The sequence below is a fragment of the Salmo salar genome, chromosome ssa09, assembly GCF_905237065.1.
Source record: "Salmo salar chromosome ssa09, Ssal_v3.1, whole genome shotgun sequence".
NCBI lineage: Eukaryota > Metazoa > Chordata > Actinopteri > Salmoniformes > Salmonidae > Salmo > Salmo salar.
The window spans coordinates 154,959,391-154,974,330 of record NC_059450.1 but is presented as its reverse complement, the minus strand read 5'-3'; the positions used below and the strand labels follow the sequence as shown (position 1 = coordinate 154,974,330).

At 51.0% G+C, this 14,940-nt stretch overlaps 1 protein-coding gene across 8 annotated transcripts in view; it reads right to left on the bottom strand.

The window, feature by feature from the left end:
* LOC106613358 (ubiquitin carboxyl-terminal hydrolase 32) overlaps positions 1-14,940 on the bottom strand; it is a 107,328-nt gene that overhangs the window by 9,209 nt on the left and 83,179 nt on the right. For 6 of the 8 annotated variants that reach the window (XM_045724865.1, XM_045724868.1, XM_045724869.1 and 3 more), the window contains 7 exons: positions 13,712-13,923; positions 13,104-13,288; positions 12,882-12,968; positions 12,634-12,754; positions 8,826-9,017; positions 4,550-4,787; positions 3,640-4,139 (listed from right to left, as the gene is read on the bottom strand). In XM_045724865.1, the coding sequence (XP_045580821.1) occupies positions 3,640-4,139; positions 4,550-4,787; positions 8,826-9,017; positions 12,634-12,754; positions 12,882-12,968; positions 13,104-13,288; positions 13,712-13,923 (1,535 nt within the window). Of the gene's footprint in view, positions 1-1,725; positions 1,749-3,639; positions 4,140-4,549; positions 4,788-8,825; positions 9,018-12,633; positions 12,755-12,881; positions 12,969-13,103; positions 13,289-13,711; positions 13,924-14,940 lie in introns of those variants that run through there. The other 2 variants (XR_006771245.1, XR_006771244.1) reach the window with 2 other exon arrangements.

Here is a 14,940-nt window from a genome sequence, read left to right as displayed (position 1 = left end):
TGGTACTGTGGAGAGACAGAGAACCTCCTATTACCTCCCATGATACCTGAATGGCACTGTGGAGAGACAGAGAGAACCTCCTATTACCTCCCATGATACCTGAATGGTACTGTGGAGAGAGAGAGAACCACCTATTACCTCCCATGATTCCTGAATGGTACTGTGGAGAGAGAGAGAACCACCTATTACCTCCCATGATACCTGAATGGTACTGTGGAGAGAGAACCACCTATTACCTCCCATGATACCTGAATGGTACTGTGGAGAGAGAACCTCCTATTACCTCCCATGATGCCTGAATGGCACTGTGGAGAGAGAACCTCCTATTACCTCCCATGATACCTGAATGGTACTGTGGAGAGAGAGAGAACCTCCTATTACCTCCCATGATACCTGAATGGCACTGTGGAGAGACAGAGAGAACCTCCTATTACCTCCCATGATACCTGAATGGTACTGTGGAGAGAGAACCTCCTATTACCTCCCATGATACCTGAATGGTACTGTGGAGAGAGAACCTCCTATTACCTCCCATGATACCTGAATGGTACTGTGGAGAGAGAGAGAACCTCCTATTACCTCCCATGATACCTGAATGGTACTGTGGAGAGAGAGAGAGAACCTCCTATTACCTCCCATGATACCTGAATGGTACTGTGGAGAGAGAGAAACCTCCTATTACCTCCCATGATACCTGAATGGTACTGTGGAGAGAGAGAGAACCTCCTATTACCTCCCATGATACCTGAATGGTACTGTGGAGAGAGAGATAACCTCCTATTACCTCCCATGATACCTGAATGGTACTGTGGAGAGAGAACCACCTATTACCTCCCATGATACCTGAATGGTACTGTGGAGAGAGAGAGAACCACCTATTACCTCCCATGATACCTGAATGGTACTGTGGAGAGAGAGAGAACCTCATATTACCTCCCATGATACCTGAATGGTACTGTGGAGAGAGAACCTCCTATTACCTCCCATGATACCTGAATGGTACTGTGGAGAGAGAGAGAACCAGCTATTACCTCCCATGATACCTGAATGGTACTGTGGAGAGACAGAGAACCTCCTATTACCTCCCATGATACCTGAATGGCACTGTGGAGAGAGAACCTCCTATTACCTCCCATGATACCTGAATGGTACTGTGGAGAGAGAACCTCCTATTACCTCCCATGATACCTGAATGGTACTGTGGAGAGAGAAACCTCCTATTACCTCCCATGATACCTGAATGGTACTGTGGAGAGAGAGAGAACCTCCTATTACCTCCCATGATACCTGAATGGTACTGTGGAGAGAGAGAGAACCTCCTATTACCTCCCATGATACCTGAATGGTACTGTGGAGAGAGAGAGAACCTCCTATTACCTCCCATGATACCTGAATGGTACTGTGGAGAGAGAACCTCCTATTACCTCCCATGATACCTGAATGGTACTGTGGAGAGAGAGAGAACCACCTATTACCTCCCATGATACCTGAATGGTACTGTGGAGAGAGAGAGAACCACCTATTACCTCCCATGATACCTGAATGGTACTGTGGAGAGAGAGAGAACCTCATATTACCTCCCATGATACCTGAATGGTACTGTGGAGAGAGAACCTCCTATTACCTCCCATGATACCTGAATGGTACTGTGGAGAGAGAGAGAACCACCTATTACCTCCCATGATACCTGAATGGTACTGTGGAGAGACAGAGAACCTCCTATTACCTCCCATGATACCTGAATGGCACTGTGGAGAGAGAACCTCCTATTACCTCCCATGATACCTGAATGGTACTGTGGAGAGAGAACCTCCTATTACCTCCCATGATACCTGAATGGTACTGTGGAGAGAGAGAGAACCTCCTATTACCTCCCATGATACCTGAATGGTACTGTGGAGAGAGAGAGAACCTCCTATTACCTCCCATGATACCTGAATGGTACTGTGGAGAGAGAGAGAACCTCCTATTACCTCCCATGATACCTGAATGGTACTGTGGAGAGACAGAGAACCACCTATTACCTCCCATGATACCTGAATGGTACTGTGGAGAGAGAGAGAACCTTCTTCTACTAACACAACATGGGCCCCGGTCAAAAGTAGTGCACTATATTGGTCTTGGTCAAAAGTAGTGCACTATATAGGGAATAGGGTGCCATTTGGTTCAGAGACTTTCTAATCCCGAAGTATTTAACTATATCTAAGTAACTATAACCCTCGCAAGGCTGCCGGCCCAGATGGCATCCCTAGCCACGTCCTCAGAGCATGCACAGACCAGCTGGCTGGTGTGTTTACGGACATATTCAATCAATCCCTATCCCAGTCTGCTGTCTTCACATGCTTCAAGAGGGCCACCATTGTTTCTGTACCCTAGACCCACTTCAATTTGCGTACCGTCCCAATAGATCCACAGACGATGCAATCTCCATCACACTGCACACTGCCCTAACCCATCTGGACAAGAGGAATACCTATGTAAGAATGCTGTTCATCGATTACAGCTCAGCATTTAACACCATAGTACCCTCCAAACTCAACATTAAGCTTGAGGCCCTGGGTCTGAACCCTGCCCTGTGCAATTGAGTCCTGGACTTCCTGATGGGCCACCCCCAGGTGGTGAAGGTTGGAAACAACCTTCACCAAATCTCCACTTCGCTGATCCTCAACACAGGGGCCCCCACAAGGGTGCATGTTCAGCCCTCTCCTGTACTCCCTGTTGACCCATGACTGCGTGGCCATGCACGCCTCCAACTCAATCATTAAGTTCTCAGATGACAACAGTAGTGGGCTTGATTACCAAAAACAACGAGATGGCCTACAGGGAGGAGGTGAGGGCTCTCGGAGTGTGGTGTCAGGAAAACAACCTCTCACTCAACGTCAACAAAACTAAGGAGATGATCGTGGACTTCAGGAAACAGCAGAGGGAGCAGCCCCCTATCCACATCGATGGGACCACAGTGGAGAAGGTGGAAAGTTAAGTTCTTTGGCGTACACATCACGGACAAACTGAAATGGTCCACCCACACAGACAGCGTGCTGAAGAAGGCGCAACAGCGCCTCTTCAACCTCAGGAGCCTGAAGAAATTCGGCTTGTCACCAAAACCCTGAAACTTTTACAGATGCACAATCGAGAGCATCCTGTCGAGCTGTATCACCGCCTGGTACACCGCCGAGAGACTGAAAAACAGCTTCTATCTCAAGGCCGTCAGACTGTTAAACAGCCATCACTAGCACAGAGAGACTGGTGCCTACCTACAGACTCTAAATCATTGGCCACTTTAATAATGTTTACATATCTGTCATTACTCATCTCATATGTATATACTGTATTTTATACCGTCTATTGCATCTTGCCTATGCCGCTCGGTCATTGCCCATCCATATATTTATATATTCTTATTCCTTTACTTAGATTAGTGTGTATTAGGTAGTTGTTGGTGAATTGTTAGATGACTTGTTAGATATTACTGCACTGTCAGGAACTAGAAGCACAAGCATTTCACTACACTCGCATTAACATCTGCTAACCATGTGTATGTGACCAATACAATGTGATTTGATTCATATTAAACTAAATCAAATCTTCCTGAGGCATAGGTTAGGAGGCTAACCTCCAAGCAGTTTTGGAAGCACTCACTGAAATTGCATATAAGTTGTAGATGTTCTCCAGGCTGTTGTCTCTTCGGTGCAGCTGGGCTGTTGCAGTGGTCTCTGGGTCCGTGCTGGGCTCCGTGCTTAGTACCTCGTTGCTATGGCCACCACTGACCCCATTCATCACGATGACATTACTGAGGCTGCTGGACACATCTGTGGTGGACATCTCTGGCCCGCTCCTCACCCTGACCTCCCCAAAACCTCCACGCGTCACACCCACGAGCCCACCGTCCGTGTCCGCCTGCGGTGCTCCCTCCCTGGGCTCTGTGTCAGGGCTGCTGCCCCTCTCCCTGGTACTACCCTCCAGGTTATCCTTGCTGTTGGAGAGGCGGTGTCGGCTGGCCAGCTGAGGGAGCCTGAGGCGGGTCTGTCTGTTGCCCATGCCCCCTGGACTGCCTCCTCCTGTTTTGGGGCTGCTGCCGGGGCTGCTGGTACGGCTGATGAAGGATGGAGGGGCTGACTTCCTGCCTGACGCTGGAGAGGCTGTGGAGACAGACAAAGAGAGAGAGAGAGAGAGAGAGAGGTGCTCAGTAAAACAGCTCTACCTCATCCTTCCTGGGTATATGGGCTATGCGGTGTATTGTGTTGTACACTAATGAATAGAAAGAAATACTTGACTGGTTTTGGGTGTTTCATTACCTCTCTCTGAAGGACTGGTTTGTTTAACAATAGAAAACTACTGCAGATGACTTGGCAAATCATCAAGCTAATCAGGGACTTGGAATCAACATGAATGACCAAAAAACAGCAAGATTCCATTGAGACAGGAGTGAAACATAACCAGGAATGAAACAAGAGTGCGAGAGTAGTGTCCCAAATTGCACCCTATTCCCTATATAGTGCACTAGAAAGGGAATAGGGTGCTATTTGGGAACGTAGACAAGATGACAGACCTTTGAGGATGTTGAGGAACCCAGCAGGGGCGGAGACAGAGGACACGGTTTCTCCTCCTCCTATCCTCAGTAGCCCCTCCCCCTCGCTACGGCTCTGCACACTGTGTAGCCCGTTAAGCCCCGCCTCCCGGGGAGCCAGGTAAACACTCGGGTCAAAACTCTCTCTGGGAAACTGGACGATCTTCTGAGACTTGATCCAGCGGCCGTTCACAAACTGGAACCTCTTCAGGTGTACTATCTGCAGATGAAGAACAACATGGACTGTTGAAACAGTCTGGTGTAGACACGTGTTCGTCAGGTGACCCTAGCGGTTAGAGAGGTGAGCCAGCAAACGAAGGGGTTGCCAGTTCGAAGCCCGAGTCCAACGGTAAAAATCTGCCCGGCAAGTGAGTTGGCAACCGGAGGGTTGCTGATATCAAATCCTAGATGCCGTTTCCTGCCCATCGTGCCCTTCAGCAAGGCACTTAACCCCACCCACTGCAACAGCTCCACAGTGTGGCAGCCCCCCCCCCACCTCTCCAAAACCTCTAAATGTATGTGTGTCTTTGGGAAGGGTTGGTTTAAAAGAGGAAGTCACATTTCAGTTGGACTTTTTGTGCAATTGACCAATAAAGTGATGTTCATCTTTCTGTTTACATTGCAGTGATGGTGGGTACTGGGTACTGTAGCGATGGTGGGTACTGTAGCGATGGTGGGTACTGTAGCGATGGTGGGTACTGTAGCGATGGTGGGTACTGCAGAGATGGTGGGTACTGCAGCGATGGTGGGTACTGTAGTGATGGTGGGTACTGGGTACTGCAGCGATGGTGGGTACTGCAGCGATGGTGGGTACTGTGTACTGCAGCGATGGTGGGTACTGCAGTGATGGTGGGTACTGCAGCCGATGGTGGGTACTGCAGTGATGGTGGGTACTGCAGCGATGGTGGGTACTGCAGTGATGGTGGGTACTGCAGCGATGGTGGGTACTGCAGCGATGGTGGGTACTGCAGCGATGGTGGGTACTGCAGCGATGGTGGGTACTGCAGCGATGGTGGGTACTGTAGCGATGGTGGGTACTGCAGCCGATGGTGGGTACTGGGTACTGCAGCGATGGTGGGTACTGCAGCGATGGTGGGTACTGCAGCGATGGTGGGTACTGGTTAGCGATGGTGGGTACTGCAGCGATGGTGGGTACTGGGTACTGTAGCGATGGTGGGTACTGCAGCGATGGTGGGTACTGCAGCGATGGTGGGTACTGCAGCGATGGTGGGTACTGCAGCGATGGTGGGTACTGCAGCGATGGTGGGTACTGCAGCGATGGTGGGTACTGCAGCGATGGTGGGTACTGCAGCGATGGTGGGTACTGGGTACTGCAGCGATGGTGGGTACTGCAGCGATGGTGGGTACTGGGTACTGCAGCGATGGTGGGTACTGCAGCGATGGTGGGTACTGCAGCGATGGTGGGTACTGGGGGTACTGCAGCGATGGTGGGTACTGCAGCGATGGTGGGTACTGCAGCGATGGTGGGTACTGCAGCGATGGTGGGTACTGCAGCCGATGGTGGGTACTGCAGCGATGGTGGGTACTGCAGCGATGGTGGGTACTGCAGCGATGGTGGGTACTGCAGCGATGGTGGGTACTGCAGCGATGGTGGGTACTGCAGCGATGGTGGGTACTGCAGCGATGGTGGGTACTGCAGCGATGGTGGGTACTGCAGCGATGGTGGGTACTGCACGTTGGGTACTGCAGCGATGGTGGGTACTGCAGCCGATGGTGGGTACTGGGTACTGCAGCGATGGTGGGTACTGCAGCGATGGTGGGTACTGCAGCGATGGTGGGTACTGCAGCGATGGTGGGTACTGCAGCGATGGTGGGTACTGCAGCGATGGTGGGTACTGCAGCGATGGTGGGTACTGCAGCGATGGTGGGTACTGGGTACTGCAGCGATGGTGGGTACTGCAGCGATGGTGGGTACTGCAGCGATGGTGGGTACTGCAGCCGATGGTGGGTACTGCAGCGATGGTGGGTACTGGGTACTGCAGCGATGGTGGGTACTGCAGCCGATGGTGGGTACTGTGTACTGCAGCGATGGTGGGTACTGCAGCGATGGTGGGTACTGGGTACTGCAGCCGATGGTGGGTACTGCAGCGATGGTGGGTACTGTGTACTGCAGCGATGGTGGGTACTGCAGCGATGGTGGGTACTGGGTACTGCAGCGATGGTGGGTACTGCAGCGATGGTGGGTACTGGGTACTGCAGCGATGGTGGGTACTGCAGCGATGGTGGGTACTGGGTACTGCAGCGATGGTGGGTACTGCAGCCGATGGTGGGTACTGCAGCGATGGTGGGTACTGCAGCGATGGTGGGTACTGCAGCCGATGGTGGGTACTGCAGCGATGGTGGGTACTGCAGCGATGGTGGGTACTGTGTACTGTAGCGATGGTGGGTACTGCAGTGATGGTGGGTACTGTGTACTGCAGCGATGGTGGGTACTGCAGCGATGGTGGGTACTGCAGTGATGGTGGGTACTGCAGCGATGGTGGGTACTGTGTACTGCAGCGATGGTGGGTACTGTAGCGATGGTGGGTACTGCAGCGATGGTGGGTACTGCAGCGATGGTGGGTACTGCAGCGATGGTGGGTACTGTGTACTGCAGCGATGGTGGGTACTGCAGCGATGGTGGGTACTGTGTACTGTAGCGATGGTGGGTACTGCAGCGATGGTGGGTACTGCAGCGATGGTGGGTACTGCAGCGATGGTGGGTACTGTGTCCTGTAGCGATGGTGGGTACTGCAGCGATGGTGGGTACTGCAGCGATGGTGGGTACTGTGTACTGTAGCGATGGTGGGTACTGCAGCGATGGTGGGTACTGCAGCGATGGTGGGTACTGCAGCGACGGTGGGTACTGTGTACTGCAGCGATGGTGGGTACTGCAGCGATGGTGGGTACTGTGTACTGTAGCGATGGTGGGTACTGCAGTGATGGTGGGTACTGTGTACTGTAGCGATGGTGGGTACTGCAGTGATGGTGGGTACTGTGTACTGCAGCGATGGTGGGTACTGTAGCGATGGTGGGTACTGCAGCGATGGTGGGTACTGTGTACTGTAGCGATGGTGGGTACTGCAGCGATGGTGGGTACTGCAGCGATGGTGGGTACTGGGTACTGTAGCGATGGTGGGTACTGCAGCGATGGTGGGTACTGCAGCGATGGTGGGTACTGCAGCGATGGTGGGTACTGCAGCGATGGTGGGTACTGCAGCCGATGGTGGGTACTGTGTACTGCAGCGATGGTGGGTACTGCAGCGATGGTGGGTACTGTAGCGATGGTGGGTACTGCAGTGATGGTGGGTACTGTGTACTGCAGCGATGGTGGGTACTGCAGCGATGGTGGGTACTGCAGCGATGGTGGGTACTGCAGCGACGGTGGGTACTGCAGCCGATGGTGGGTACTGCAGCGATGGTGGGTACTAAAGGAATGGTGGGTACTGCAGCGATGGTGGGTACTGCAGCGATGGTGGGTACTGCAGCGATGGTGGGTACTAAAGGAATGGTGGGTACTGCAGCGACGGTGGGTACTGCAGCGACGGTGGGTACTGCAGTGACGGTGGGTACTGCAGCGACGGTGGGTACTGCAGCGACGGTGGGTACTGCAGCGACGGTGGGTACTGCAGCGACGGTGGGTATTGCAGCGAAGGTGGGTACTGCAGCGACGGTGGGTACTGTGTACTGCAGCGATGGTGGGTACTGTGTACTGTAGCGACGGTGGGTACTGCAGCGATGGTGGGTACTGCAGCGACGGTGGGTACTGTAGCGATGGTGGGTACTGTGTACTGTAGCGACGGTGGGTACTGCAGCGATGGTGGGTACTGCAGCGACGGTGGGTACTGTAGCGATGGTGGGTACTGTGTACTGTAGCGATGGTGGGTACTGCAGTGATGGTGGGTACTGTGTACTGCAGCGATGGTGGGTACTGTAGCGATGGTGGGTACTGTGTACTGCAGCGATGGTGGGTACTGTAGCGATGGTGGGTACTGCAGCGATGGTGGGTACTGCAGCGATGGTGGGTACTGTGTACTGCAGCGATGGTGGGTACTGTGTACTGTAGCGATGGTGGGTACTAGTCTTGCTAGGGTACACTGTGTCAGTGTTCTAACCACTATGGGTGGTAGCATCATAACATACAGTATCTAACTACAGTATCTGGTAGCATCACAACTACAGTAGCCAGTGAGTGTGTGTGTGTGTGAGTGTGTGTGTGTGTGTGTGTGTGTGTGTGTGTGTGTGTCAGTGTTCTGACCAGTATAGGCGGGAGCCTCCACAGGTCCAGTTTCTTGGTGGCCAGGCGGTGGGTCTTGCACTTGGAGCAGTAGTAGAGCTCATCTTCTCCCAGCTCCTCCTCACTGGTGAAGGCCTTCAGACAACTGTCTAGACTGATGGGCTCAGCCTGGGCCCTGCGACTCTGCTGCACACTACAGTGCTCCTCCACTATCTAGAGAGAGAGAGAGACAGGGAGAAGGGGTTTAGACGGGACAGATAGATAGGGGCCTGTGACTCTGGCTCATCTATCTATCTATCTATCTATCTATCTATCTATCTATCTATCTATCTATCTATCTATCTATCTATCTATCTATCGAGAGACAGAGAGAGAGAGAGAGAGAGACACAGAGAGAGAGAGAGAGACAGAGACACAGAGAGAGAGACAGAGAGAGAGACAGAGAGAGAGACAGAGAGAGAGAGACAGAGAGACAGAGAGAGAGACAGAGAGAGAGAGAGAGACGCAGAGAGAGACAGGGAGAAGGGGGTTAGACAGGACAGAGACAGACTGGGGCCTGTGACTGACTCCTCACTACATTGCTCCTCTAAGATCAGGGATAGAGCCAGGGGAGATAGGAAGCCTGTATGTGATTTGATATGGGTAAAGTTCTCTGGCGCCATCATGTGCTCCCGAGTGGCGCAGCGTTCTAAGGCACTGGGTCGCAGAAGCGTTACTACAGACCCGGGTTCGATCCCGGGCTGTATCACAACCGGCCGTGATCGGGAGTCCCATTAGGGCGGCGCACAATTGGCCCAGCGTCGTCCGGGTTAGGGGAGGGTTTGGCCGGGGTAGGGCTGTCATTGTAAAGAAGAATTTGTTCTTAACTGACTTTCCTAATTAAATAAAGGTTAAATAAAATGTGTCCTTATACTCAACATATCTCCAGCACCGGGATGGCAAGATGGGGCCGACAGACCTGGAGGCTATGCTACTAGCTCCTAAGACATGACAGACCTGGAGGCTATGCTACTAGCTCCTAAGACATGACAGACATGGAGGCTATGCTACTAGCTCCTAAGACATGACAGACATGGAGGCTATGCTACTAGCTCCTAAGACATGACAGACATGGAGGCTATGCTACTAGCTCCTAAGACATGACAGACATGGAGGCTATGCTACTAGCTCCTAAGACATGACAGACATGGAGGCTATGCTACTAGCTCCTAAGACATGACAGACATGGGGGCTATGCTACTAGCTCCTAAGACATGACAGACATGGAGGCTATGCTACTAGCTCCTAAGACATGACAGACCTGGAGGCTATGCTACTAGCTCCTAAGACATGACAGACCTGGAGGCTATGCTACTAGCTCCTAAGACATGACAGACATGGAGGCTATGCTACTAGCTCCTAAGACATGACAGACATGGAGGCTATGCTACTAGCTCCTAAGACATGACAGACATGGAGGCTATGCTACTAGCTCCTAAGACATGACAGACATGGAGGCTATGCTACGCTACTAGCTCCTAAGACATGACAGACATGGAGGCTATGCTACGCTACTAGCTCCTAAGACATGACAGACATGGAGGCTATGCTACTAGCTCCTAAGACATGACAGACATGGAGGCTATGCTACTAGCTCCTAAGACATGACAGACATGGCGGCTATGCTACTAGCTCCTAAGACATGACAGACATGGCGGCTATGCTACTAGCTCCTAAGACATGACAGACATGGAGGCTATGCTACTAGCTCCTAAGACATGACAGACATGGAGGCTATGCTACTAGCTCCTAAGACATGACAGACATGGAGGCTCTGCCTGTAGCTCCTAAGACATGACAGACATGGAGGCTATGCTACTAGCTCCTAAGACATGACAGACATGGCGGCTATGCTACTAGCTCCTAAGACATGACAGACATGGTGGCTATGCTACTAGCTCCTAAGACATGACAGACATGGAGGCTATGCTACTAGCTCCTAAGACATGACAGACATGGAGGCTATGCTACTAGCTCCTAAGACATGACAGACATGGAGGCTCTGCCTGTAGCTCCTAAGACATGACAGACATGGAGGCTATGCTACTAGCTCCTAAGACATGACAGACGATACCACGACGCCTTCAAGGAACTACACTGGACTTTATGTACAGCCTGGTTCCTCTCTAGGTTTCATCCTAGGTTTTGGCCTGTCTAGGGAGTTTTTCCTAGCCACCGTGCTTCTACATCTGCATTGCTTGCTGTTTAGGGTTTTAGGCTGGGTTTCTGTACAGCACTTTGAGATATCAGCTGATGTAAGAAGGGCTATATAATTACATTTGATGTAAACTGGAAACCACATATCCTGAGGCCGCATTTATTGTAGCTGGTAATTTTAACAAAGCAAATTTGAGGAAAACGCTACGGAAGTTCTATCAACACATTGACTGTAGTACTCGCCTAGGAAAAACACTAGATCACTGCTACTCGCCTTTCAGAGATGCCTACAAAGGCCCTTCCCCCCCGCCCTCCCTTCGGCAAATCAGAACACAACTCCATTTTGCTCCTCCGTTCCTATAGGCAGAAACTCAGACAGGAAGTACCCGTGCTAAGGTCTATTCAACGCTGGTCTGACCAATCGGAATCCATGCTTCAAGATTGTTTTGATCACGCAGACCGGGATATGTTCCGGGTAGCCTCTGAGAATAACATAGACGCTTACGCGAACACGCTGACTGAGTTCATCAGGAAGTGTATAGGGGATGTTGTTCCCACGGTGACTATTAAACCCTACCCAAACCAGAAACCGTGGATAGATGGCAGCATTCGCGCAAAACTGAAGGCGCGAACTACCGCATTTAACCATGGAAAGTTGACTGGGAATATGGTTGAATACAAAAAGTGTAGTTATTCCTTCCGTAAGGCAATGAAACAGGAAAAACGTCAGTACAGAGACAAAGCGGAGTCGCAATTCAACGGCTCAGACAAGACGTATGTGGCAGGGTCTACAGACAATCATGGATTACAAAGGGAAAACAAGCCATGTCGCGGACACCGACGTCTTGCTTCCGGACAAACTAAACACCTTCTTCACCCGCTTTGCAGATAACACAGTGCCGTCGACGCGGCCCACTACCAAGGACTGCGGGCTCTCCTTCTCCGTGGCCGGAGCGAGTAAGACATTTAAGCGTGTTAACCCTCGCAAGGCTGCCGGCCCAGACGGCATCCCTACCCATGTCCTCAGAACTTACGCAGACCAGCAGGCTGGAGTGTTTATGGACATATTCAATCGATCCCTATCCCAGTCTGCTGTCCCCACATGCTTCAAGGTGGCCGCCATTGTTCCTGTACCCAAGAAGGCAAAGGTAACTGAACTAAATGACTATCGCCCCGTAGCACTCACTTCTGTCATCATGAAGTGCTTTGAGAGGCTCATATCCCATCCACCTTACCGGTCACCTGAGACCCACTTCAATTGTCTTACCTCTCCCGCCCCACTTCAATTTTCTTACCGCCCTTTAATAATGTTTACATACGGCTTTACTCATCTCATATGCATATACTGTATTCTTTTCTACTGTATTTTAGTCAATGCCACTCCGACATTGCTCGTCCTAATATTTCTATATTCCATTCTTTTACTTTTAGATGTGTGTTTATTGTTGTGAATTGTTAGATATTACTGCACTGTTGGAGCTAGGAACACAAGCATTTCACTACACCCACAATAACATCTGCTAAATATGTGATGTGGATGTGGATGTGAATGTGGGGGTGTGATGCGGATGTGATGCAATGTGATGCAATGTGATGCGAATGTGATCTTTTCCTGTAGGATGTGATGACTCACCCTCTCCTGTGAGGTCTGGTAGCGGAGGTGTAGGGCTGTAGGATCCCAGTCAACAGCTATGTAGGCGTTTCCTACCGAGGCCCTGTCCTCTGTACAGTCCACCGCACAGCCTCGACAGAACCTGCACACACACACACACACACACACACACACACACACACACACACAGTTTCTGACAAATGAGATCTAGTAACAGAAGTGTGTTTTGATGATGATGATGATGATGATGATGGAGGAGGCCACCTCACCTGTACCAGGGACACCAGGCACATGAGTTGCCATCTTTCCCCACCACTCTCAGTGTGAAGGGGTACTGGTAACCCATACTGTCATCACTGTAGCAGGGGAATAAAACACACACACCACAACTTCATTAACAACCTGCAGGTAATCAAGATAACCATCACATCAAGGGGAGACTTGCAGACTAGCCCTGTGTGTGTGTGTGTGTGTGTGTGTGTGGTACTGACCAGTCCTGTGCATGGTTGCTGGCCTCCTGCGGGGGCAGAGGGCTGGCCAGACGGGTCACCTGTATCCAGACAGCATCATACAGGTCCTTCTGACTGGTGTGAACCGTACAGGGAACGATCAGCGGCATCCCAAACAGACTGGTACGGTTCTTCTGACTGGACAGGAAATACAACTCCGTCCGCATCTACAGGAAGAGGACATACAGGAATGGGGGGAAAACCAACAAACCAAAAGAAATCAGCTGAGATTGACAGAGTTGAACAGAGAGCTGCCGTTACATCATGTGAGACTTCATACCAGGAAATCTAACTCTGTTCAACTCAACAGGAATATGGTGAGGTTCGGGCAAAAGATGGATTCAGAGGTTTATTTTTATAGCAGACGGACACATTTCACTTTACGTCCGGCAAGTAGAGTTTCTAGAGATTATACATGTGCATTTGGTGACAGGAAAAGTTGTCGTTTTGTAGTGTAGCAGGCGATATTGTGGTTGGGTTATTTTCTCATCCAACAGAACGATGTTCAACTCAGGGAGTCCAACCAATATCCAGACTCCTGTTCCAAAACAACACACAAACACACTATCTATATATTATGTGGTACCCACCATCTTCCTGTGCATGGCAATAATGTACCCGATGAAGGGGCTGTCCTGGACGGGGGACACCCACAACCCTCCGTCGACCAGGGCTCTCTCTGCGGCCTCTCTGCAGGGCACCACGGCGCTGGGAACGCCGTTGGGGATCAGGCCAGGCTTACCGGCAAGATGCCCTTCAGCTGTCACCGCCACCCCGTTAGCCATGGGCACAGGGCTGATGCCTGAAGAGATGTCGGAGAGACAGAGAGAGAGACAGAGAGAGAGAGAGAGAGAGACATGGTAGGGTTAAATTCATAACGAGGGGGTACAGTGTTAGTCAAAAAGATTCTCAACCAGGTATAATGAATGCTTTTTTCAAGCTGGCAGCTCTGGTCACTTCAGCCACAACAGGGTCTAACGACTCCCACCACTGGTCACATTCTACCAGCCTCTAGAACCAGGGTGTTACATTCTACCAACCTCTAGAACCAGGGTGTTACATTCTACCAACCTCTAGAACCAGGGTGTTACATTCTACCAGCCTCTAGAACCAGGGTGTTACATTCTACCAACCTCTAGAACCAGGGTGTTACATTCTACCAACCTCTAGAACCAGGGTGTTACATTCTACCAACCTCTAGAACCAGGGTGTTACATTCTACCAGCCTCTAGAACCAGGGTGTTACATTCTACCAGCCTCTAGAACCAGGGTGTTACATTCTACCAGCCTCTAGAACCAGGGTGTTACATTCTACCAACCTCTAGAACCAGGGTGTTACATTCTACCAACCTCTAGAACCAGGGTGTTACATTCTACCAACCTCTAGAACCAGGGTGTTACATTCTACCAACCTCTAGAACCAGGGTGTTACATTCTACCAACCTCTAGAACCAGGGTGTTACATTCTACCAGCCTCTAGAACCAGGGTGTTACATTCTACCAGCCTCTAGAACCAGCGTGTTACATTCTACCAACCTCTAGAACCAGGGTGTTACATTCTACCAACCTCTAGAACCAGGGTGTTACATTCTACCAACCTCTAGAACCAGGGTGTTACATTCTACCAGCCTCTAGAACCAGGGTGTTACATTCTACCAACCTCTAGAACCAGGGTGTTACATTCTACCAACCTCTAGAACCAGGGTGTTACATTCTACCAGCCTCTAGAACCAGGGTGTTACATTCTACCAACCTCTAGAACCAGGGTGTTACATTCTACCAACCTCTAGAACCAGGGTGTTACATTCTACCAGCCTCT